Source organism: Helianthus annuus, chromosome 3 (assembly GCF_002127325.2).
Source record: "Helianthus annuus cultivar XRQ/B chromosome 3, HanXRQr2.0-SUNRISE, whole genome shotgun sequence".
NCBI lineage: Eukaryota > Viridiplantae > Streptophyta > Magnoliopsida > Asterales > Asteraceae > Helianthus > Helianthus annuus.
The window spans coordinates 147086223-147113253 of NC_035435.2; the positions used below are offsets into that span (position 1 = coordinate 147086223).

The 27031-nt window shown below is 37.7% G+C and overlaps 1 protein-coding gene, 1 long non-coding RNA gene and 1 other non-coding gene across 3 annotated transcripts; 2 read left to right on the forward strand and 1 right to left on the reverse strand.

Annotated features, from left to right (window-relative positions):
• Nucleotides 1-1923: 1923 nt before the first annotated feature.
• LOC110929958 (probable 1-deoxy-D-xylulose-5-phosphate synthase, chloroplastic) lies at nt 1924-5909 on the forward strand. The gene is made up of 8 exons (XM_022173157.2): nt 1924-2295; nt 2402-2530; nt 2757-2921; nt 3020-3170; nt 3398-3943; nt 4454-5043; nt 5125-5409; nt 5504-5909. Exons 1-8 carry the CDS (start codon nt 2170-2172, stop codon nt 5651-5653), a joined length of 2142 nt encoding a protein of 713 aa, XP_022028849.1. The 5' UTR covers nt 1924-2169; the 3' UTR covers nt 5654-5909.
• Nucleotides 5910-14610: 8701 nt separating this feature from the next.
• On the forward strand, nt 14611-14717 carry LOC118490842. Its single transcript, XR_004890067.1, has one exon. It is a non-coding gene; the product is annotated as a small nucleolar RNA R71 (small nucleolar RNA).
• Nucleotides 14718-21027: 6310 nt separating this feature from the next.
• LOC118490188 lies at nt 21028-21853 on the reverse strand. Its single transcript, XR_004888568.1, has 2 exons — nt 21530-21853; nt 21028-21425 (listed from the first exon to the last, which is right to left on the reverse strand). It is a non-coding gene; the product is annotated as an uncharacterized LOC118490188 (long non-coding RNA).
• Nucleotides 21854-27031: the final 5178 nt, after the last annotated feature.

The following is a 27031-nucleotide window of genomic DNA, read 5'->3' on the forward strand; positions in this document are numbered from 1 at the left end:
ACAGTCATAATCACTTCTTCACAAAAATCATTATACCCTACGTTCTTTGGCCCTAACCAGGTTAAAATTTCAGTCAAGTCTGGCACATGAGGGTAATTTAGTTGTTATGCTAGACCATTTTGCGACATCCTCGGCAACGTAAGCGGAGATCAGTTTATCATTCTGTGTCTTGTTTTATACTTATCACGAGGAGTGGATCTAACTCCCGATCAATGGACTCAAGAAGTACAAACACTTTTGTGGTACACCATTAGTTAATCGTTAATATAGTCTCTAAAGATATGCAAGAGTAGTTGAACTCATTCAATTAAACATAACCAATAAGTGGACTCGAGAAGTACAGACACTTGTGTGGTAAGCTCACAGTTGACCGAGTCCAGGGCCGGCCTATATGTTATCTAATCAAGGCTGGGGCTTAGGGCCTCCAAATTTTTGAGGCCCCATTTAATATATATTGTCAGGGCATAGATTTTTATAATTATGGATCCAATATTTTGATAATTGTTGCTTTAGAAAAAATTAGAAGCTTTAGATTTATGATGACGTTGGGATCAAATATATCTTTTTGATGTTGCTAATTGCCTAAAGACATGCTCTATGTTAATGATTCAAACTATAATCAAAACCTGTTATGACCCGTCACTTGACTCGATCCATCCATGTTAGGGAACCCTTAAAAAGGGTCTCAATTTCAAAGTTCGTTTTGAGACTTCAAAAAGGTTGAGTCAGCCCTGATTGACCATTAATATAGTCTTTACAGACATAAAAAAATAGTGAAACCCGTACAATTAAAAAAACTCAATTGATATAATCTTCAAACATTTGACATCTCTATTTAAAACGTTTATCTATGTCCAAAAGCATAAACAAATATATGGTATAAAAATAATCATAAACACCTACATCTTTAACTAAATGATTTAAGCTTAGAAATACAAATATAGCGACATGTTCAATATACAACCACTTTTAATTAGACATCTTTAAAAACTGCACCGAAAATATAAATCGAACACTTGTTAAAACAAACCTCACGTATTAGTCTAGATGATACTAAAATTTAAATTACAAACATAAATAACAAATATCAACCCAACAATTACATGATTAAAAATGAAAAACATTGCATGTAACATATTGATACACGTAGGCAGCACACAAAATAGCACCCTAGTGTATATGATAAATTTATTTGTTTGTTTGTTTTTCTTAAGAACTAAGGTCCTTATTTAACTCTTATCAGAAAATAGGTAAGATATTATATAATATCTTTTATACTATTTTAATATCTACTAGAATTGCAATATTTGCCTATGATATTTCTATGTTTGTTAAAGTACCTTTAAACGACTATGTGAAATGTAATTAAAGAATACAAAACAAATATCTACAAGTCTATTTTGGCTTTTTTTCATACCAAATATACGTAATTTAGATCTTGGGTGGTTACTAAAAGTGTGCAAAACTAGATACCAAACATCGAACTTATAAAACTCGCACATGGAGCTGGAATCAAAATCAGTATTTATATTTAACCGATTGCTATTTTGACCATTGTTAAAATTCAATTTCCAATAAAGCCACTTATAACGTATTTTAGATCTCATTTAGAGCAACGTGGGAGGTCACTAACACCTTTACGTTAGCCTACCTGCTCTTTTCTCCTCTCAAACGAACCAACAACTTCTCTCTCATCATTCACAAACCGCAACACCTTTTCTCCTAACCCCCTCTCACAAACCGTCTATACCACAAGGTCCACGAGTGTACGTCCGGTGGAACTAAGAACCTTAATCACATATTTTCTTATTAGTCTTAATCACTAAAAACACATCATAATCCAAATGTCAAGAGGACACATAAAGACACTCAAATAATAATATAGTTATAGTTATTATTTTGTACTAGTGGGAGTTCCACCACTATCATTTCATAGTTGCTAATGCTATCCATACAATGTGATTTCCAATGACGTGGACCAATCACAAACCCCATAAGATTTCATCACCCCCAACTTGTCTTCTTACAAGAATCACAACTTTCACACTTTCACCAACCCAACCCAACCCAAATTCACCACCACCGTAAACCACCGCTCCAATCCACCACAACCCCACCTCTGATCACCACCCACATTCCCATTTTTTCTTCAAATCCAACATTCCCACCATGGCGCTTTGTGGGTTTGCATTTCCAATCAACCACCGGTCGATCAGTTCCCACACAATTCAACATTGTTTCTTTGGTAAAGATCTGCAACAGGGTCAATCTTGTTCGCACAAACCCTTTAATCAGGTTTGATGGGTTTCAGTTTCTTGATTTTTCAACTTTTTTTTTGAGGTTTTTATGAGTTAAAGGTTTGGTTTTTATTGGGTTTGAATGTTTGGTTGTTTGTGAATAGTTGAGTAAAAGATCAGGTGTTGTTCAAGCTACACTGTCTGAAAGGGGTGAGTATCACTCACAGAGACCTCCTACTCCACTTTTGGACACCATAAATTACCCAATTCACATGAAGAATCTGTCCATTAAGGTAAATTGTTTGCATATATGTTTTGTTTTACTAGATTGTATGCTGGTTTTGAATGAAAAAAAGTGTAAACTTTTGAGTTGTTATGCTAATTTTGGGTTTGAAACTATGGTTGGTTTGACTTTGACTGAAAAGTCAAATCATATGTACATGTGTTTTGAGTCATGTAAGTAACTAGTATATGTAAAGATACCAAATTTGAAGTAAAGTTTGTTACTTTTTGTTGTAGGAATTGAAGCAATTAGCTGATGAGCTTAGGTCTGATGTCATCTTTAATGTATCGAAAACCGGTGGTCACTTGGGTTCCAGCCTTGGTGTGGTGGAGCTTACGGTGGCGCTTCATTACGTGTTCAATACGCCACAAGATAAGATACTTTGGGATGTTGGTCATCAGGTTGGTATTATAGGATATTAGGATCATGTATATTGAATATGGAAGATGATTTTGGTTGAAATTTTGAATTTGAATTGGATTAATTTATGTTTTTGTAGTCTTACCCGCATAAAATATTGACTGGAAGAAGGGACCGGATGCATACCATTAGACAAACAAACGGGCTGGCGGGTTTCACCAAACGGTCTGAAAGCGAGCATGATTGTTTTGGCACGGGGCATAGTTCAACTACCATTTCTGCAGGGTTAGGTACTTGTTTAAATTTACGGTCTGCCACTTGTTTAATGCGATATTGGTGTATGCGATGTTTATTAACAAACGGGCCGCGGGAAATGGTGTTTGGATATCTTTCGTTTTGTTGCAACTGATTAATGGTCTTTTCGGCTTAAAGTTTGTATCTTTCCGCATTTAACTTTGGCTTCTTTATGTTTTATCTAATTGATTTATCTTTCCATTTGTAAATCATGAACAAACAGGCATGGCTGTGGGGAGGGATTTAAAAGGTGGAACAAACGACGTAGTAGCTATTATCGGCGATGGTGCGATGACCGCGGGTCAAGCTTACGAAGCCATGAACAATGCGGGTTATCTAGATTCTGATATGATCGTCATCCTTAATGACAATAAACAAGTCTCGTTACCAACTGCAACACTTGACGGGCCTATACCTCCCGTTGGAGCTTTAAGCAGCGCTCTTAGTAGGTTACAGTCTAACCGTCCTCTTAGGGAACTGCGTGAAGTTGCCAAAGAAGTTACCAAACAAATTGGTGGGCCCATGCATGAACTTGCTGCTAAAGTTGATGAATATGCCCGTGGTATGATTAGTGGTTCCGGGTCGACCCTGTTTGAAGAACTTGGGTTATATTACATTGGGCCCGTTGATGGTCATAGCATCGATGATCTTGTTGCCATTCTTAAAGAGGTTAAGAGTACTAAAACGACGGGCCCGGTTTTGATTCATGTCATTACAGAGAAAGGCAGAGGATATCCATATGCCGAGAAAGCTGCTGATAAGTACCATGGTAAATTATAGGTTTTTGATGTTATGTGATCTGTTTCTAAATGCATGTCCAAACACCCCCTAAACATCGACTTACATGGTTATTTGTAGGGGTGTGCACGGTTTGGTTCGGTTCGGTTATTAGCATTAACCGAAACCGTAACCGAAGTCATTGGTTAATCGGTTCGGTTTATTCGGTTAATTTGTTGGTTTCGGTTCAGTTTGGTTAATAACCAAGCCAAACATGGGCTAAAGTTTTTGCTTAGAAATACATGTAATGGAGGTATAAATACATGAAATAGATGTACAAATACATGAATTGGATGTATAAATAAATAAAATGGAGGTATAATACATGACATAGAAGTTTAAAACATGAAATGGAGGTATAAAAGCTAGAAATATATGAAAATTTAAATGATTCGGTTCGGTTAACCGATTTTGGGCAATTTGATTCCGGTTAATTTCCGTTTGGTTTTGTTGGTTTTCGGTTCGGTTAACGGTTCGGTTATTGCTATTTGTTTCAACATAGGTGTGGCGAAGTTTGACCCGGCAACAGGGAAACAATTCAAGTCAAGCGCACCGACTCAGTCCTACACGACTTACTTTGCGGAGGCCTTGATTGCTGAAGCTGAGGCCGATAAACAAATTGTGGCTATACATGCTGCGATGGGTGGTGGGACCGGGATGAATCTATTCCATCGTCGGTTCCCGAGTCGATGTTTCGATGTCGGGATTGCTGAACAACACGCGGTTACTTTTGCTGCGGGTTTGGCGTGTGAAGGCCTAAAACCATTTTGTGCGATTTACTCATCGTTCCTGCAAAGGGGTTATGATCAGGTAGTGCATGATGTAGACTTGCAGAAGTTGCCTGTGAGGTTTGCGATGGATCGGGCTGGGCTTGTTGGTGCGGATGGCCCAACACATTCGGGCTCGTTTGATGTCACTTACATGGCGTGCCTTCCGAACATGGTGGTCATGGCTCCTTCTGACGAGGCTGAGCTGTTTCATATGGTGGCAACCGCTGCTGCCATTGACGACAGACCTAGTTGTTTTCGTTATCCGCGTGGAAATGGGATAGGCGTTCCGTTGCCACCTGGCAACAAAGGCGTTCCTCTCGAGGTACTTCAAGCACTTCAACTTAAAATTACTTTTTTGCCATAGTACTCATTACGATTAATGATGAAAGTTTTCGTTTGATAGATTGGGAAAGGCCGAATAATGATCGAAGGAGAACGAGTCGCGCTTCTAGGGTATGGGACAGCAGTTCAAAGCTGCTTAACAGCAGCGGGTTTAGTAAAAGAACGAGGCTTAAACATAACCGTTGCCGATGCTCGTTTTTGCAAACCGTTGGACCATAATCTCATCCGGGCACTCGCAAAGTCACACGAGGTGTTGATCACGGTCGAAGAAGGATCGATCGGCGGGTTCGGCTCTCACGTTGCTCATTTCATGGCACTAGATGGTCTTCTTGATGGAAAACTGAAGGTAAGTTATTCATTTAGCATGTTATATGGTAAAATACTAAAATGTATAAAAACAGGTGTAAAGAAGTTGAATAATTTTGATGTGGTGTATGCAGTGGAGACCACTGGTGCTTCCGGACCGCTACATCGACCATGGTGCACCGGATGACCAGCTAGCGGAAGCGGGGTTGACTCCATCGCATATAGCCGCAACCGTATTCAATGTACTTGGGCAAACAAGAGAGGCTCTGGAGGTTATGTCATAGAGGGTTCTTGTCATCTTGTGTGATGAGTGATATACAAGAGTTGTTGCTCAACTTTTAACAGTGTGAAGATAGAGTCAAAACCCTTTGTAAAAAGTCAGCTGAACTGGATTGGGTTTGTTGACTTGTTATGTAGTAAGCAAAGTGGTTCGGGTCAATACTAAAAGACCCGTTTTAGAACCCGACCGTTTAGACTGGAGACCCGATAAAAAGTTACAATGGGTATATGTATACAAAGTTTTATTATTCTTTGTGTTTTGTTAATGTATTAGTATAGGGAATCATGTTAAAGAGAAGCTTATGAGAAGAGAGAATTACAAATGAGAATAGATACAGCACCCTCCTGTGATGTTTGAACTGCATCGGGCATTGAACTGGTCGTCTTATGGGTCTCTTGGTCCGCCAGCATCACGATGGTTGGCGCTGCTCTTTCTTCCTCATCGTAGCTCGGAACACCTTACCATTGCTTTGTCTCCATTAAAATAGTTTAGTTTATTTCGTGAAAATAATGTTAAAAGAGGGGGATGGTTAATCATGCATCATGTGGTGGCGTTGATGGCCGAAAGACAAGGGAGTACATGCACTAGTTGGCCTTTGTCTTAATTGCCGAGTGTTATGTGCCTTATGTCCAAGGTTTGATACAAAACTGCCATCGAGCCGAGAGTCTCTCTAGAAGCAGCCTCTCTCGACAAGTAAAGAAATAAAGTAGGCTTAAATTGTATTGTGATATTGCTTTGTGATACCTTACACTGGAGAAATGACCATAATTTATACACAATTACAAGATGGAGAAACAGGAAACATAATAAAACTTTGGCTGGAAAATAGGCTGGGAGATGATGTCGCTTAATCTTGACTGATCCCTAAATTATTTCTCTTTTCCGACACTCCCCCTCAAGTTGAGTAGTGGGGTCACCAATACTTAACTTGCTCAAGCAGCTACTGAACGCGTTTCCGTTGACGGCTTTTGTAAGAATATCTGCAAGTTGATCTTTTGACGGTACATATGAGAGCTCTATGATTCTTTCCTCCAGTTTCTCCTTGATGAAATGTCGATCTACCTCCACGTGTTTTGTTCGATCATGTTGAACTGGATTTTCTGAAATCTGTATTGCAGCCTTATTGTCACACATAACTTTACTAGGTGCCCTTTGGGAAAAACCAATGTCTTCCAGTAGCTTCCTGATCCAAAGAACTTCGCTTAACCCTCGAGGTATACCCAGTGGCGGACCCAGAAATTTTTCCATGGGGGTGCGGAACATTTTTAAAAATTTTAGGCCCCTAGTTATATGAGTAAAAAAATCGGTTCGTATCGGGTCGGGTCGGGTCATGTAAAACAAACGAACATCAAACTAAATTTATATAATAATAAAAAACATGTAAACTTTGTTACAAACATAATTAAAACGTCGACGCTCTTACGGGTTTTCATTTTTTGAAATCTATCCAAAACATCACTTAAAACTAAATTTTTAAACAATTCTTTCTCTATATAACATAAGTTCATCGCTCCATAACATAACATAACGTTTCAGTTTTAATTTTCAACTATTCAAGCCTAGAAATCATAACGTTAGTTGTAATCACCCTAAAAATATATAAACAACATAATCACCCTAAAAATTATCTAAAAAACCATAAACAACGTCAAAACACACAAAATTTCAAACCTATTTAACAATTTTATTACCATTTTTTCTCCTATAATATCAACCAAAATCATCTAAATACAAAGAAACTTACCCGTGTTCGGATTCCGGTTAGATTTGGTGTCAAACGACGGTGGCATGGTGGCTGATTACGGTGGTCGCCAACTGCTGGACTGTTGTCGCTGGGTGATGTTGTTCATTGGCAGTGCAGGGACGCAAGAGAGGGAGAGAGCGGGAGAGAATTTCTAAAGGTTTTGGGCTTTAATTATTTTATTATAGTTTGAAATATTGTGGGTTTGGTTAATGGGCTAAGACTTAGTGGGCTAGCTAGTTAGGAATTATAAGCGGGTAAATGTATGAGTATTTGAGTTTAGTTAGTTAGGTATTAAAAGTTATATAATTTAGGTAATATTTTTTTTAAATAAGAGTTTACCAAAAAATTAAAATATAAATTGATAACACTTTTTACCTAAGTGGTGCGTTCAAGGGTGCGGTCGAAAAATCCAAGGGGTGCGGACGAAAAATTCCAAGGGGTGCGGACGGGATTTTCGACGGAATTTAACACTAATTTTTTTTCCCCGGGGGTGCGCCAGCCCACCTTGAAGTGGGCTTGGGTCCGCCCCTGGCTATACCTCTAAATTCTGCTTCTGCACTCGACAGAGTGACCACCTTCTGCTTCTTACTCCTCCAGGTAACAAGGTTTCCACCGACCAAGGAGAAGTATCCTGATGTTGACCTTCGGTTTCCCTTATCTCCTGCCCAGTCTGCATCAGTGTAGAGCTCAACATTTAAATGTCCATTTGTTTTAAACCACACTCCATGGCCTGTGGTCCCCTTAAGATACCTTAAAATTCTCTGAGCTGCTTCCATATGGGCAACTTGTGGTTGGTGCATGAACTGACTTACCACTCCAACAGCATAAGCTATATCTGGGCGAGTGTGAGAGAGATAAATTAACTTCCCTACGAGTCGTTGATACCTTTCTTTGTCTGCAAGCTCTCCATAAAGTTCCATGTGAAGGTTGTGGTTCACCACCATTGGAGTATCTGCTGGTTTACAATCAATCAATTTGGCTTCCGCCAGGAGATCAAGGACATACTTCTGTTGGCAGATGAAGATCCCCCATTTAGACCTGAGGACTCCTATCCCAAGGAAATACTTGAGATTCCCAAGGTCTTTCATTTCAAACTTTGAGAACAGATTCTTTTTCAGTCGTGTTTTTTCTTCTACATCATTTCCGGTAATAATCATGTCATCTACATATATAATCAAGCAGGTTACAAGGCCATTTCTTCTCTTGAGGAACAGAGTATGATCAGCGTTACTTTGGTGATATCCATACTCTTTCATGGCCAGAGTGAACTTTCCAAACCATGCTCGAGGGGATTGTTTTAGCCCGTATAAAGACTTTTTCAACCGACAGACTTCCCCTTCTTTAAAACTCTCTGAAAAACCTGGAGGTGCTTCCATGTAGACTTCTTCCATTAGGTCTCCATGGAGAAATGCATTTGTAACATCAAATTGGTGGAGAGGCCACCCCTTATTGGCTGCGACAGAGAAGAGAACTCTGATGGTGTCCATTTTTGCAACCGGGGAAAAAGTCTCAGAGTAATCAATCTCATATGTCTGAGTGTAACCCTTGGCTACAAGCCGAGCTTTGTATCTTCCAATGGAACCATCTGGTTTATATTTGATTGAATATACCCACCGGCATCCAACTGTTTTCTTTCCTTTAGGAAGAATGCACTTCTCCCTTGTGTTGTTTTACATAAGAGCATGCATTTCCGTTTCCATTGCTTCTTTCCAGTTCTCCTTACCTTGGGCTTCCTTTACGGAACTAGGTATTTGTTCTGAGTATAGTGAGGTAACAAATGCTTTCGCACTTTTAGATAAGTTCCCGTCAACCATATTAGCTAAAGGATACCTTGAGTTTCTGGTTTCTCTTTCTGGGGAGTACCGTTTTGGAGGAACCCCTCTATTGGCTCTAGGAGGTAAAATGTATGCTCCCGGGATTGGGGTTGTTCCAGAGCCTCCATCGTGTTGTACGTTAGATTCGACCTCTTCTTGGGCTGCGTTGTTCTGCTCAGCAATCTCCACCTGTTACATTGTCTCAGGACTTTGATGATTGTTAGTAGTAGCCGGATCAGAATCAAACACATTTTCAAGGTTTGGAGAGTCACTTACCTCGAACACAAGTCTGGATGATTCTTGGGTGAGACTTTTGATGCGTGTCAGTGTGTATATGTTTTAGGTGTATATTTTAAGCCCTTTTACACTTTTTAGCCAAGTTTTAAATTTATAAAACACGATATTTACTAACACTAAACACACATATGGGCAAGTGCACCCATCGTGGACATAGTATAGTGTTGGTAAGATACCGAGGTCGTCCAAGGACACAAGAGCTTTTAGTACCGGTTTATCCTCAACGTCTAATCAAATCAAAATGTTAGAAAAAGGTTTTTAAACTAAGAAAATAAAACTAACTAAAATGCTGAAAAATAAAATAAAAAACAGATAGACAAGAAGAATCACTTGGATCCGACTCGTGTGTAGTGTAACCTTTGATTATTTTTGCACTTTTGCATTTATTTAAGAGATTGTCTTAGTTATTGTAGTAGGCCCCTCTTTTGAAGGCGACGTTACCCTCAACTCAGTAGTTTGAGTCAGCAAGGATACAATCCTAAAGGGTTAGATTATTGAAAGATAATTAATTAAGTTATTAATGCATAATGTGGTAGGCCCCTCTTTTGAAGGCGACGTTACCCTCGGCTAAGTAGTCTGAGTCAGCAGGGATACAGTCCTAAGTAGCCGGGTTAAAGTTTTAATAGTAGTTTAACTTATGAGGGGATCAAAGAGTTTGGACCCCCGCCATCCAATACCTTTGGGTATTGAAGGAGGTCCTACTAAATTTGACCCAGGTCCTTTGCAGGATCTATACACTGAACAATGGCAAGACTCTTACCAAACTGTTCCCTTAACCCCCGACCAGGTAGCCAACATACCTCCATATAGACCGTGGAGATATAAATGGTGAAAATCTTTTATTTTATATAGACAGTAAAATAATGCCAAGACACCACGGACAAACGATAAGGAAGAATCACCTTCAACATAAGAAACTAGTAATTAAAGTCATTAATACAAAACCAACTAAAAAGTGAAAAAGATTAAAAATAAAAAGTATTACACCAAACGCTTGTCTTCACCAAGTGATGTAAGAGACTTAGGCAAACATGGCCTTTGATTGTCAAGAACTCTTACGATCAATCTTGGATCCCGAGACGACTCACACACTCTATTATGGACAATGGATGATGGTGGTGGATGATGGTGTTGTGATGGTGGTGGGTGGTGGGTGAAGTGTGAGAGAGGTGGTGTGCCAAGGGATGAGTTGCAAGAGCTCCAAACACTCCTATTTATAGGCTGAACAGAAGCTCGGGCACGGCCCCGTGTCCATCTGACGCTCTCTCTCTTCATTAATTGTAATTCGCAATTACAATAAATGCGCCTGCTGGAAGTTGACCACGCCCCCGTGTCCGCTGGGCACGGCCCCGTGGTGGGCAGTAGAAGCTTCTATGGGTTTGTCTTTTCTGCTGCTTCTTGGGCACGGCCCCGTGCTCGCTGAGCACGGGGCGTGTTCAGTCTTCTGTCTTCTTTGTTTTTGCTTGGGAAGATGCTGTCGGGGGGTCGGGCATATCACTTTTGTTCCTTTTATTGTATTTATGTTAGATTTTGCTGCTTTTTGCTTCTTTTGTTATTTTGAGCTCATTTAATCCTGAAAATACAAAACGAAGATAAAAGCACACTTTTTCCAACATTAGTACTAAAAAAAAGGTTAGTTTTAAGCCACAATTGATGTAATTTATATGTTGCATTTTGTGCACATCAAATACCCCCACACTTGAATCTTTGCTTGTCCTCAAGCAAAACTCTTTATAATGTGGCTTTATTCACTCCCAAATGGAATGGGTAGAAGAGATGGTTTTTGGGGCTTGTCATAGAGTGTCGGGAATTCCAAGATTATTTAGGTTTTATTTTTATTTATTTACAATCCTATTCGTCATGATTTTTTTAAAACGTTTCATAAGATAAATTATTTATTAGGGCATAACATACCTTTTTTAAAATTCCATTTATATACAAGTTCACATATCTCACGGGGGAATCACTCAACACTCGGCCGAAGGTGTATTTTTAGTGAATCACTCGAGAGCGGCTTGGAACTTACTCCTACCATAAGCTTGCCAAGCAATCAATCCTCCTCCTTTTTAACTATATACCTTTGTAAATATCAAGAGGACTTTTTGGGTGAAGGATTAGGCTTGGGCTAAAGGTGGGTGGTTGGGTTAGTGGTTAGTAAAAGGGCGAAAGGCGTTATAAACGTCAGTTTCTAAAAGACTTTTTATTTTTCACATTTTTATTTTATTTTGATGAACCAATTTTTCCTCAAACAAAGTTATTTTTGATGAACTTGTTTGTTTGTTTGGTTTCATCAAATTTTTTTTCAACATAAGTCATAAGAAAACCGAACGTCGTTACTAAAAGAAAGGGTTAAAAATAAAAAAGTTTAGGTGGGTAAAAAGGGTGATGGTTTTGGGTTAAGAAATGAAAAGGTTTGGGCTCAAAGGGGTTAACTAGGGGGAGTTTGGGTAGGTGGTAAAAAAAATGAAAAGTAATTGTGTAGAATGAAAAAGGGTTAGTCCTAATGTCTCCATCATTTACTTACTCGGGTTTAAGTTGGTAAGGACCGGGAATGTATTGTTGTGGCAAGTTCTAGAGTCGTACGAACCAAGCGGCTATTCACACAAGAAACGAAAAATGAGCATTTAGTGTAAAGATATATATTTGTATGCTCGTTAAAGGCTCAAAACTCACTTTTGTGGGAAAGGGCTTTTTATGTGATCAAGTATATATAATTAAATTTTAACTCAGTTTGTCATGCCTTTTCGTAATTTTCTTATGTTGTTCTTTTTATCACGACGCTATCGGTTGTAAACTTGTAAAAATATAACCTTGTTAGAACTTGAATTTCCAACTTAACCTTAGACAAGTAAAAAAAATGAAAATTGTTGAAAAAATTTGGGGTGATTAGCGGTTCCAATAGAGTTTTGTGTAAGGCTTGTTATTAGGACTTGCAAAATTCAAGGTTTTAGCATCCCCCCCACACTTAAATTACACATTGTCCTCAATGTGTCCCAAAAATAAGTTTTTAGGTTGATTGAACGTGTAAAATGGTGTTAAAAGCAAAATTTTATGTTACTGGCATCCTGGACATGGCCCCGTGGGGACCGGGCACGACCCTGTGTTCAGGTGCCAGCTACAAAAATTAAAGAAAAGAAACAGAAGCCTGGACACGGGGGCATGTTCAGCGAACACGACCCGTGCCTGAATTGGGCAATTTTTTGCAGAGTGTGCAGCATGGGGCCGTGTTGGGCGGACACGACCCGTGCTGAGCTTACTGTAATGAAGGAATTGTTGTCGGATGGCCCTGTTTTCGTGCATGGGGCTATGTTTCTCATTTCCCTTGTTATCCTTGACCATCACGAGTGTGTTTTATTCCTGCAAATTAAAATTAAACTAAAAGATTAAACTAAACTAAGGATAGTTCCCCAGAATGCCTCCGTGGTGCGCCACGTTTATAAGGGTCCTTGGCTAGACCCAAGGTGAGGTTATATGTTTTCCGAGTGGGATATTTTGCATCCCATGTTGCACCGTCGGAGAGCATCATCCAAACTCGAATCAATAACCTTCATGTAATGGACCGGGTCATCGTCCTCTATTCTCTTCCCAACCCCGAACTTCACTTCCTTATCCCCATATTTTAAAGTGAGTGTTCCGTCATTTATGTCTACCACTGCTTGTGCTGTGGCTAGAAATGGCCTCCCTAGTATGAGGGGGACTTCTGTGTCTTCTTCCATATCTAGTATGACAAAGTCGTCCGGGTAGACGAAATTGTCGACTTTGACTAGTAGATTTTCAGCGACACCTTGCGGGTATTTGACGGATCTATCGGCAAGTTGTATACTCATCTTGGTAGGGCTCGTTTTTCCTAGGCCGAGTCGTTTGAACATTGATGCGGGCATGAGGTTAATGCTAGCCCCAAGGTCGGCTAGTGCATTACGAATGGGGGATTCCCCGATCGAGCAAGGAATTGTGAAGCTTCCGGGATCAATCTTCTTTTGGGGAAGTTTGTTGAGTACGAGGGCGGAGCATTCTTCGCCTAGGTTAACTAATTGCAATGATTCAATTTTCCTTTTATGAGTGAGAAAGTCCCTCATGAATTTTGAGTATTTAGGCATTTGAGTTAGGACTTCTATGAAAGGAATATTAACATGCAATTGTTTTAGTAAACTTTCGAATTTTGCGAATTGCTCATTGGTCTTTTGACGAATTAATCTACCGGGGTACGGAACCGAAGGAGCTTTGGTGGGCTCTTGAAATAGAGGAGAAGCCTTATCTTGTTGGGGCGGCGTTGTGCTTTCCTCGGGTGGCGACGGAGCTTCCGCGGGACCCACGGTACGGTTTCTTAATGTTATGAGATGAACTTGAGCTTTTGGGTTTGTTTCGGTATTACTTGGTAACGCGCCTTGTGGCCTCTCGGAGAAATTTTGAGCTAGTTGACTTATTTGTTTTTCAATGTTTTGTATACTAGCTTGTTGATTTCTAAAATTTGATTCCAATTGTTGAAACCGATCCGAGTTTTTCTTTTCAGTGTCGGAGATGAGGCGAGATATAGTATCTTCAAGCCTTTCTCGTCCACCTTGTTGTTGAGGGAAATTTTGTGACTTATTTCTTGGTTGTTGAAAGTTTGTTCGTTGATTTAGACTTTGTTGGTTACTACTATTGTCGGGTTCTCTCCAACCAAGGTTAGGGTGGTTACGCCATCTTTGGTTGTAGGTACCCGTTGGGGGACCCGACGGCCTAGGTCTATTATCAATGTAGTTTACCGACTCTGTTTGATCATCTGTTTCTTTCATACAACTCCAATTTTCATGTGGCCCACCACACCCTTCGCAAGCCATTACCGAGAACGTTTTTGTCATTTCTAGCTTTTTAATTTTTGAATAAAGGGCCTCGATTTGGGCTTGTAAAGAAGTGCTTTCATCAACCTTATGGGCGCCCGAGGCAATAGATTTATTGACTCGGGGAGTGTGCCACTGAAAATTGGTTTGAGCAATTTCCTCGATTTGATTATATATTTCATGTGGGCGGCGATTACCTAAAAGTCCCCCGGAGCTAGAGTCAAGTTTCTGTCTCGTGTGTGGCAACAACCCATTATAGAAAGTGGACACTTGTTGCCATACCGCAAGACTGTGATGGGGACACTTGCGCAATAGCTCCTTGAACCTTTCCCAAGTTTCATATAAGGATTCCCCATCCTCTTGTGAATATGTATTAATTTCAGTCATTAATTTAGCCGTTTTAGCGGGAGGGAAATACTTAGATAGAAATTTTTGGGCTAGTTCATCCCAGGTGTTTACCAAACCAACTGGGAGGGCGTTGAGCCAAGCTTTTGCTCGGTCTTTTAATGAAAATGGAAACATTTGGAGGCGGATGGCGTCATTTGATGCTCCATTGATCCGAAAGGTATCACATATTTCTAAGAAATTAGTAATATGTAGATGGGGATCCTCGTCCGCAAGCCCATGAAAGGTTGCGGAGTTTTGAAGCATTTGTATCAAATGTGGCCGAAGTTCGAAGTTGTTGGCTTCGACATTTGGTGCATTGATAGCGGCGCCGAGATTACCTACGGTGGGTCGTAGGTAATCCATGAGGGTACGTTGGTCCGCCACTGGAAGTGGGTAAACCATCTCTTGGTTTTTAGCTTTAAGTCTTTTTCAGAGAAAGCGTTCGGATTCTTCTAGAGGTTCTTTTATGTCTTTATTGGAACTGGAGCTCATACACTACATAGAGGGTGGCGTCTGGTTCCAAATCCTGCAATAAAAACAGAAAAGAATGTTGGTCAGAAAGTTCACCACGGCCCCGTGCTCACTGAACACGGCCCGTGGTCGGAGATACAACGATTGTTTTCCGGATCCCTGTTACTGGAAAGTTGGACACGGCCCCGTGTTGCACCGACATGGCCCCGTGCTCAGCCCTCTGTAACTCGGAAAATAAAAACTGCCAGTGTTACTGCTGGGCACGGCCCGTGTCCGACCAGGCACGGCCCGTGCTGAGTTCTGCAGAAGCTGAAAAATTAAGAAAATCTAAAAAAAATAAAAGGAAAATAGAAAAAAAATGATTAGGCCGTTGATTCCTAACGTTCTTAAAATCCTTGTGTCCCCGGCAACGGCGCCAAAAACTTGATGCGTGTTAGTGTGTATATGTTTTAGGTGTATATTTTAAGCCATTTTACACTTTTTAGCCAAGTTTTAAATTTATAAAACACGATATTTACTAACACTAAACACACATATGGGCAAGTGCATCCATCATGGACATAGTATAGTGTTGGTAAGATACCGAGGTCGTCCAAGGACACAAGAGCTTTTAGTACCGGTTTATCCTCAACGTCTAATCAAATCAAAATGTTATAAAAAGGTTTTTAAACTAAGAAAATAAAACTAACTAAAATGTTGAAAAATAAAATAAAATAAAAAACAGATAGACAAGATGAATCACTTGGATCCGACTCGTGTGTAGTGTAACCTTTGATTATTTTCGCACTTTTGCACTTATTTAAGAGATTATCTTAGTTATTGTAGTAGGCCCTTCTTTTGAAGGCGACGTTACCCTCAACTCATTAGTTTGAGTCAGCAAGGATACAATCCTAAAGGGTCGGATTATTGAAATATAATTAATTAAGTTATTAATGCATAATGTGGTAGGCCCCTCTTTTGAAGGTGACGTTACCCTCGGCTAAGTAGTCTGAGTCAGCAGGGATACAGTCCTAAGTAGCCGGGTTAAAGTTTTAATAGTAGTTTAACTTATGGGGGGATAAAAGAGTTTGGACCCCCGCCATCCAATACCTTTGGGTATTGAAGGAGGTCCTACTAAATTTGACCCAGGTTCTTTGCAGGATCTATACACTGAACAATTGCAAGACTCTTACCAAACCGTTCCCTTAACCCCGACCAGGTAGCCAACATACCTCCATATAGACCGTGGAGATATGAATGGTGAAAATCTTTTATTTTATATAGACAGTAAAATAATGCCAAGACACCACGGACAAACGATAAGGAAGAATCACATTCAACATAAGAAACTAGTAATTAAAGTCATTCATACAAAACCAATTAAAAAGTGCAAAAGATTAAAAATAAAAAGTACTACACTAAACGCTTGTCTTCACCAAGTGATGTAAGAGACTTAGGCAAACATGGCCTTTGATTGTCAAGAACTCTTACGATCAATCTTGGATTCCGAGACGACTCACACACTCTATGATGGACAATGGATGATGGTGGTGGATGATGGTGTTGTGATGGTGGTGGGTGGTGGGTGAAGTGTGAGAGAGGTGGTGTGCCAAGGGATGAGTTGCAAGAGCTCCAAACACTCCTATTTATAGGCTGAATAGAAGCTCGGGCACGGCCCCGTGCCCGCTGGGCACGGCCCCGTGTCCATCTGACACTCTCTCTCTTCATTAATTGTAATTCGCAATTACAATAAATGCACCTGTAGGAAGTTGACCATGCCCCCGTGTCCGCTGGGCACGGCCCCGTGGTGGGCAGTAGAAGCTTCTATGGGTTTGTCTTTTCTGCTGCTTCTTGGGCACGGCCCCGTGCTCGCTGAGCACGGGGCGTGTTCAGTCTTCTGTCTTCTTTGTTTTTGCTTGGGAAGATGCTGTCGGGGGGTCGGGCATATCACTTTTGTTCCTTTTCTTGTATTTATGTTAGATTTTGCTGTCTTTTTGCTTCTTTTGTTATTTTAAGCTCATTTAATCCTGAAAATACAAAAGGAAGACAAAAGCACACTTTTTCCAACATTAGTACTAAAAAAGGGTTAGTTTTAAGCCACAATTGATATAATTTATATGTTGCATTTTGTGCACATCACTTTCGACAGGCTTAGTATGTGTGGATGTATGAGATGGCTCGCCTTCGCTTGCGGATGGGACCCACTTCAACCAACTCAGTGAGTCCTCATGCTCTATCTCCCCCTGACCACTGAGATGGGACTGATAGTAATATTTTGTTTCAAGAAAGTCGCAGTGGACAGTGGTAATCACACGACGCCGTAATGGGTTATAACATCGATATCCTTTCCGATCCACCCCATAACTAACAAAGACACATTTCTCGGCACATGTGTCAAGTTTGGATCGTTCAGTTTTGGGTATATGGGGAAAAACTGTACACCCAAAGACCCGAGGTGGTAAGGTAAGAGGTGGGGGTAGTTTGGTGAATGTGGATAGGGTGTTTAGGGGAGTTTTCAGGTTAAGGGCTTTGGTTGGTAAGCGGTTAAGGAGATACACAGCTGTATTTATAGCTTCGGGCCAAAAAGATTTAGGGACTTTGGATTCAAGCATAAGGGCCCGGCCATTTCTACCAGAATACCATTTTTCCGCTCAAGTACACCATTTTGTTCTGGGTGTTTCGGGCAAGTGGTTTGGTGAATCATTCCCCTCTCTTGAATAAATTGTTTCATGGAGTTATTAACGTACTCACCTCCATTATCAGATCGTAAGATCTGAATGTTGGTTTTGAATTGAGTTTGGACCATGGTGTAGAACAGTCTGAATTTATCGAAGACTTTAGATTTGTGTTTTAGAAAATACACCCATGTCATCCGGGTACAGTCATCAACAAATAATAGGAAAAAACGAAGATTTTGACCTCCATTAGTTTCAGCTGGACCCCAGACATCGGGATGTATTAGTGAAAAAGGTTCACTGACCCTAGTGTTACTTGGTTTGAAAGGTTTTTTTTATGGCTTTTGGCTAAGGCACATGTTTCACAATCTAATGTACTGTTTGATGGAAAGAGTTCAGGGAGTAAAAGATGTAGATACCCAGCGGAAGGATGCTCTAATCTCCTATGCCAAAGCCATGCTTCTGTACTCTTTGTTCTGTGAGCAAGCATCGCAATCCCTGACCGAGTCACCTCATCCACATAGTATAAGCCCTGTCGTTCAGTGCCATGCCCAATTATCTTACCGGTTCTGATGTCCTGTAAGATACAAAAATGAGGATGCATTAGAACTGTGCAATTGAGTTCCTTTGTGACGTGACTTATTGATAACAATTTGTGTGTTAACGAAGGAACATATAAACAATTTGACAGTCTCAGATTGGGAGATATTTCAACCGTTCCTCCTCCCTTTACTAAGGCATTTTCGCCATTTGTAGTTTTGATGTGAGTTCTATTTGGTTTCTTTGTAGAGATGAAGTCTGATGACTCGTACGTCATCGTATCAGTGGCTCCACAATCAAAGATCCAGGAGTTGATTTGACCACCGTTTTTCTGCGTTGTTAAATAGGCTTCCCCATTTGTTGAAGGATAGTTTTTCAACAACTCATAGACATGGTGATTAGCCATTTCCTCCTTTTTTTTGAGAATACGCTTAACACTTGCAGTGTGCGAACTTAAGCTGGTTTCACCTTAGTGTACGGACCCAAATTAACCAAGTGTATGTAACAATAATAGGGCTTGGAAGAAGAAATAATAGTGGGCCGGTCCAGTAAAAAATTAGAAAAAACAACCTAAACCCTCAAATAACCACCTAGAAACTTCCACCACCAAATTCCACTGTTTAAGTCCTCATCACCAGTTCACCATCACATTTCATGGATTAAGATAATGGAACAGTGTGCGGCCCCAAATTTTCAATTGCAATCACTCACAAAAAAAAAATTCTCTAACCTCTTTTCTTCTCAAAAAACTTATGCTAACACAAACTGTTGTTCCTCATAAAAACCTCGATCTGCAGGTCAATTAAGTTCTTCGATTCTGTTCAGCGGTTAGATCTCTCCAAATTTGCTTTCTGTGAGGGCAACATCACCGGGATGAAACGTGTGCGGCTGTTGAACAGAGTGTGCAGACCCAAAATTGAAGTGTGCGGCTGTTGAACAGATTGTGCGGCCAAAGATGGGGTTTCCAGTGATGATAACGGTGACTGCTGGTGTCGGCGGCTGCTGCTACTGATCTTTTGATTTCGACTATGGGGTTTTTGATTTTGATTATCGGGTTTTTCTGGTTTGAGGTTGGATTGGAAGAGATAGATTGTAGATGATGAGCAAAGTGTTCAAGGATCAAAAACACTGCTCTGATACCATCTCGACAAGAAAAGAAATAAAGTAGGCTTAAATTGTATTGTGATATTGCTTTGTGATACCTTACACCGGAGAAACGACCATAATTTATACACAATTACAAGATGGAGAAACAGGAAACGTAATAAAACTTTGGCTGGAAAATAGGCTGGGAATGAGCTGGCGGATCTTCTAATTTGGGAGATGATGTCGCTCAATCTTGACTGATCCCTAAATTATTTCTCTTTTCCGACAGCCTATCTATTGCTATGGCGTAGAGGTAAGGTTGTCTACATCTTACCCTTCTCAGACCCTACCTTAGCTTTGCTATCGGTGAGATTTACTGAGTATGATGATGAAGATGAGTTTTTGTTTACGATGAATTAGTAAGAAAATCATATAATTAATTGCAATTTAACCTTCTAGTTTATATTCACGGGGGATTAATCAGCAATTTTAGGACATTTATTCCTTTTTTAGGGTTGGTTAATAGTTATCAGAGTTGAATCAAGCAAGTTTCAGCTCAGTTTTAAAGTTAAGCCAGCTTGGCTCGGCTCAAAACTGTTAACGAGCTTAAAATTTAGCATGAACTCGGCTCGAATATATCAAGTCAACAGGTGGCTTTAGGAGCTAGCACTGTGTATTTTTCAGTTCTGGAGGATTTGTATTTTTATAACAAAAAAGTAATCTCTTTCGTAGATATATAACAACAAAAAGAGATGGTGGGTTTCTTGCTTATACGAGTTAAGCGAGTCAAACAAACAAACTCATCTTGACATGAAATGATGAAAGTTATACGAGTTGATTTTTATTTTCTTTTTTCGCTCTACATATATATTATAGTTATTATTGCGGCAAACTCTTAAGAAAAAGACTCGCAGTTCAGTTGGTTACATGAACATTCAAACGTAGTGGTGTGCTGTCTTGGGTTTGAAGCCCTTCATGGTAAAAAATGTTTTTTATTCTTTTTTATTTTGAGTAAATTGTTTTGTTTATTATTTTTTTGTCTTTATCTCTTATTGTTAATAATATTTTCTATGATTTGTTCCTTTTTACTTTTTCAGTTTTATGTTGTTTTCTTTACTTCCAAATTTGTTATTTTTATAACAAATCTTTGGATAACTTACACTTTTCGTCCTTTATGTTTGTAGCGGGTTGCAATAGATGACCTTTAACTTTAATAATTACATTCATAATCCTTTATTTATAAAACTCCTTACACCTTTCGTCCTTTAAGACTAACCAGGTTAAAATTTTAAATTAAATCCATTCACTTCAGGGTATCATGGTCATTTCATGCTTTTATTTAAATTTTTCTTAATAAATAAAACAAAAAATTACACATATAACATATTTTCCCCAATTCCTAACCTAATCACTCATCCATCTCCTGCTTCTTTCTCCCTCTCTCCACAACAAATAATGGAATGAAGTTCATCAATAGCCATTGAGCATCCAGAGGAACACAAAGCAACATTAGCAAAGGCTGTTGCACTCGAAGTTCCGGAAGCTTACTCGCCCAGCGAATATGGGACCTTCTGGAATGTCACAAAGCAACATTATCAAAGGCTGTTGCACTCGAAGTTCCGGAAGCTTACTCGCCCAGCGAATATGGGACCTTCCGGAATGTTCCAGAAGACACTCCTCCGATCGGGTCATCAAGAAGGAGAGAAAACTGGGATAAGTTAGCGGGTCGGCTTTTTGAGACTGATGAATCGGGTCAAATGGTGTTGAAGACCAATTGGTATTGAAAAGTAAACAGAAACACTTTTTTTTGGAAGAATATGTTATCTGCAGTCACCATTCTTTTTTGATTCATGTATTTGTATAGTTTCTTATTTATAGCTTGGTTGGTGCTTGTTAGATGGTCCACTGGCTCATTTCAAAACAAATCAAATATCAACCTTAAACTCGCAATTCTCACAAAACCCTGCAAATTCTTGTTTATTTCAAAACAAATCAAATATCAACTGATGTATAGTGCGATTTTGTAATGTACAATTGAAAGGAAGAAGGATAAACTGAATGTCGTACCCGGTGATTCTCGACGATATCAAGTTTATTGAAAACCCCTAAATACTCGAAAGGGTTTTTAAGTTCAGAATCTGAAACAGCCGATGTATGGTGTGTGGTTTTATACTCTGCAATTTGACTTGATTGAGAAACCCTAAACCCGCAATTCTTATTTTCTCTAAAGAAATCGCCCATTAATCAAACAACAGGGTTCGGGTAGGTGGTCGACGGTGTTGGTGATGACGGTGAGATGATGATGGTGGTTTTGGTTTATAATCAAACAACAGAACTGGTATGTAGAGAGAGAGAAGAACTGGTATGTAGAGAGAGAGAGTGTGTGTACAGGGGAGAAAGATAGAGAAGGGAGATGATGATGGTGGGTTAAATCTTTATATAAGTTTTTAAATTTTGATTTTTTTTTATTAAATGACTATTTTGCCCTCATATGGGTTGCACATAACCTCATTTAACTGGAAGTTTTAACCAGGTTAGGGTCAAAGGACCTAAGGTGTAACAGATTTTACAAATAAAGGACTGTGACTGTAATTATCAAAGTTAAAAGTCATCCATTGTAACCCGCTACAAACATAAAGGACGAAAAGTGTAATTTATCCCAAATCTTTTAAAACAAATACCTTTTTAACATACCATGTTCTTCCTGCAGTGTAGCATGGATTGAACCTTACTAGACGAATGTATTTTTTATGTCTGGATATCGTTTTTTTGTCATGGCACGACTTTTTTTGTTTTTTCTTTCGATTGTTATGCCGAGTATCGGTACCATATTAATCCTGTCACAAAACGAAATAAACCGATAACGATTGAATTCCCCGCCACGTAGCGCGGGGAACTTCACTAGTTATATACCAACCCACCATCTTAACAGACTTTTTAATTTCATTTTTTAATTATTATATGCACTACAAATGGTAACATCTAGCGACTCGTATTTGACTATTAATTTTTTTTAATATTATTTCAATTGTCATTTATTTGATTTATAATAACTTTTATACGTTATTTAAAAAAATTAAATACACAGATATTTATTTTTATCAATATTTTGATATAAATTTTAACTAAAACGAAGTTGAATTTAAAATTTAATTCTTTTTGGGTATCGTAAATGGCCCTCGCACATAATTAATTTTGTAACGTCAGCAGTCTATAATTATGTTTTTTGACTACCAGATGACGATTAAGAGTAGTATTTTTTTCCTCTTTTATGTTTAATCTTAGTGAAATAAAGTATTTTTCGCTATCATAAATGGTTTTCGGACGTGCAATTGAATCGGTAACTTAGGCATAATATAATTAATTAACACTTCGACTACTCAACGACGATGAAAAACAGATTAGTAATGTGTTTTTTTTTTGTATTTTATGTTTAGTATATATATTTTCGTTAGGTAATTGATTTAAAACTGCTAATATCATTTTTATCATTTAGTTTGATTTTTCTCTGAAACTTTTGTTAGTTTTTTTTCTTTTAAAATCTAAATACATTGTTATGTTTTTTTTTTTTAAATCATTATGATGTAAATCTTCTTGACAATGGATATTTTTTTTTTCAAAATAAAGTATTTAGGGTATCGCAAACGGCTTTCGCACGTGTTTTGATCTGTAATTTTGATAGAATATAACTACGCACTTCAACTATCCAACAACGATGAACAATGGATTTATAATTTTTTTTACCTTACATAGTTACATTTATGTTTAGCAAAATGAAGTACTTTTTATGGTACCATAAATGGCTTTCGCACGTGCATGGATCGGTAAATTCTGCAAAATATAATTAAGCATCCCAATTACCTGACGATGATATATAGTAGATATTTTTTGTACTTCACATTTGTTTAGTAAATATTTTGTATAGATAGATGCTTTAAAATTGTTAATACTATATGTATTGAATAAATAATAAATAAATATTGCGTGAAGAGTGGCAGTGATTGATTAATATTTCTGTGGTTGATATGTAGCACTATAATATTTCGTTTATTCAACCTGTATAATAAACGGATTTCTAACGTAGTAAAATAATATATATGTTTCCTATACAACGTGAGGTGAAAATCTCTTAGTTATTTTTATCTATCACTTATTCCTCACAATAATTGGAAAGGACTATGAATATATAGTAACATTATTATAAAATATTATTTTTTATAAGTTTTAATCTCGTATTTATTTTAACCCGTTTAGGTTTTATTTAATTTGATTTTTTCTCTAATAACTTACTTTTTTTTAAAAAAAAAAAGCCGAATACAAATTTGCCTATATAAAAATTATTTAAACGAAGTTGTATACAAATTTGCTATTGTAGATTATACTGGATACTGGTATTGTAACGAATCAAATTGTTAGCCACTAAAATCGAATTTCTATTGTATCATGGGAAGAAAACTCAAAGAATATAATATATGTTATAAATAAGTTATATTATGGTGACTATCCACATTCTAACTTCCGTCTCTTTATTTCCTTTGTATTAATGTAAGAACACTATATATAGAGGTTCTTTGTATTGCATGTACACATCTCAATGAATAATAATTCTTTATTCTATCTTTCTCTCTGTGTTCCTTTGATTATGTTCATATACTAGTTGTTAGTAGGCCGTTGTTTTACAACACGTTATCAGCATAAATTGCTTTTGAAGTTGGATTGTATCAACACAAGACACCATCTTGTATCAACGTTGGCGAAATAGATAAAAGACAAAATTGTTGATCTGGTATGAAAACCCTTAACTGTTTTAATTTTATTTCCTCTTTTCTCATCGATTGTTGATATGACAAAAGTTGAAAATTAATTTACGTTTTTCTTGATATTGTTTTATTAGTTAGGATTTAAGATTAAAATCATCATGATTAATATTGACATCATCCTTATTTAACCAGGATCATAATATTTGCGTTGACCATATTGTAGAAAGCTAGAAAGTCTTTTAATATAATGCATCTAAAAATCTTCACAAAGTGATAGAGACGATACTGTTTGTGTTATATTTACGTCAATTGTGTTATTCATATTGTTAATTGTAGTTATGTTGATATGTTATGTTATTTAGTGTAAATTTATGTAATTTGCATGATGTAACTGAACTATATGATGTGTTGAGGTGTTATTATTCATGCATGCTACTTGAAACATAAAGGGACACTTACATAAATGTGATACATTACTATGAACAATGATACATGCATACACACTAATCACAAACATATTTTCAACAAACCTTATGTAAAAAAATAACGACACCAAAACTCTAAGCGTAACAACGTTTACAATAACATATTACTATGTATACCTCATTACATTTACATAAATAGTCTTTTATTGTTGTTCTAAATTTTATACAACGAATCACGTTGTTGGGGTTTCAAAGAGACATTACAAATTCTAAATCATTATTTGCTTTTAATTTACAAAATTTTATTGATTTTGGGATGATATTTTGTGAAATCGCCGATAAATGATCTGCAAGGTTACTGAGAAATTTTCAATATATTAGTATATAAATTTAATTTTGATTTGGTGAATGGATGTAACTATTATTATGGTTATGACTTTTGATTGATCCATTAATTAGTTTTTGTTATTAATATTTATACAATTTATGATAAACTACCAAATACAATTTGTATTAAAATGTGATGTCTAATAGTTCTATTTGAAGATAATGATTAGTGCAATTCTGTTAATGAATTTACAATAATGCACATGTTTATATGATAATATGTTATAATATGACAACTTCTTAGTTAACTTTGTTGTATATCATTGTTATTGCAATTGTGTAAGCCTTTTAGTTGCTATCAGATATTTAAATATGTGATTTGATTTTATGAAATATTTATATGGTAAAAGATATTATTTGCAAATTAACATGACACTAAAATTCTCAAGATGCCTGTTATATTTTCTTGAGCAACAAAATTTATTAGTATAAAAAAAAGCTCATTTACAAGTAATAAAGATTCATATGTTATTATATGATCGAGAAAGTTGATAGTGGCATTTGTTTATGTCTTAAACTATAGTGACAAATATGTGTATATATGATATACCTGTCATTGGCTATATCATGTTACTTTTATGCATAAATTACATACATTTTATTGCAAGTGATGAAAATATATATCTTATTTTATAAAGTTTTTCTATAACTTGTTTTCTACTACGATATGTTATAACGTAGTGTATTATGTAAATTGACTGTACATTATACCTTGATTTTATATGCCATCATGCACCATGTAAATATTGTTGAATAAAACAACAAAACCAAATTTGTGGTTTATATGCTATCATAAAAAATATAAATATGCTTAAATATGACATCAGAAGTGTCATACTTTCTGAATCTGATTATTAATTTATAAAAGGTCATAAGATTTATAGACCGATAATACTACATGACTTGGTCATGTATGTCACACCCTCAAATTACCACTTAGGGAGTGTCCCTGTTAGGCGTGTGACCACTAGTAATGAGCCACCAATTACATTGAATCCATAAGTTTAAAATAAAGTTTCGTCATTTAATAGTAATAAAATCCAAACATAAGTAATTCAAAAACCACAAGTTCAGCGGAAGCGTTAACGTTACATAATGTAAATATTTTCCAAACATCCATAGTAAATAAATGTTTGATAAATAAACCCATCAATGCAACCATGACCACTCACGCCCTCCAGCCAGCAAGTTCCTGTTCCCAAGTACCTAATGACCTGCGAGCATGTAACAAGTGTATCAGACAAAGCTGGCGAGTTCACAGTTTTAGAAAAACGTTTGTTACCAGTTGTATGTATAACCGTTCAATAACCAATGCAAGTAATATTGTTAATATCTCATTTCCGAACAATGACGGCTCCTGAAATACACGACTGCCCTTCCCACGTACTCCTATCTAGTACTGGGCCAGACTGGGTCATTAGTTCACCTCCGTCCTCTACAGGCACGGGGTGAGGGTGCCAAACCTAAGTAGCGCTACTAACTAATACCCGATGAGGGACTTACAAAAGATGATAGGTGACAATATTAACCAATATACTCGTTTTTACCCAAAGACTCATCCCCCCCCCATGGGATACCCACTGACTGTCCCCAACCACTGGGACGCATGCTCGAATGTAGTGAACTCACCTTTGATTTGCTCGGTAAGACTAGCTATGTTTTCAGTTGCTCAAAACGATCCTATCATAGTTACCAATATCGATTTAGACTCATGCACAAACATCCACTTATTTAAAACAAGTTGTAAGCATAGATCATTCATCTCCTGGCACGTAGGGTGTAACAATTAATTAATTCATTTCAAGGTTCAATCAAGCATATTCATTGTTCATATAACGCACCCATATAATCCAGTTCACAACGGTTTGTTCATGCATCTGCGACACCAACCAAATGTTTAACTTGTAATTACTCGAGCATATTGTACGCATAAATATATAACCTGCTCGTTCATGCTTCAATCCGGCTATTAAACATGTATGACTCAAATAAAGTAT

Coding starts and splice junctions, on each gene's coding strand:
- LOC110929958 (XM_022173157.2), top strand. CDS start 2,170: ATGGCGCTTTGTGGGTTTGCATTTCCAATCAACCACCGGTCGATCAGT. Junction 2,296..2,401: donor CGCACAAACCCTTTAATCAG/GTTTGATGGGTT, acceptor GTTTGTGAATAG/TTGAGTAAAAGATCAGGTGT. Junction 5,410..5,503: donor TTCTTGATGGAAAACTGAAG/GTAAGTTATTCA, acceptor TGGTGTATGCAG/TGGAGACCACTGGTGCTTCC.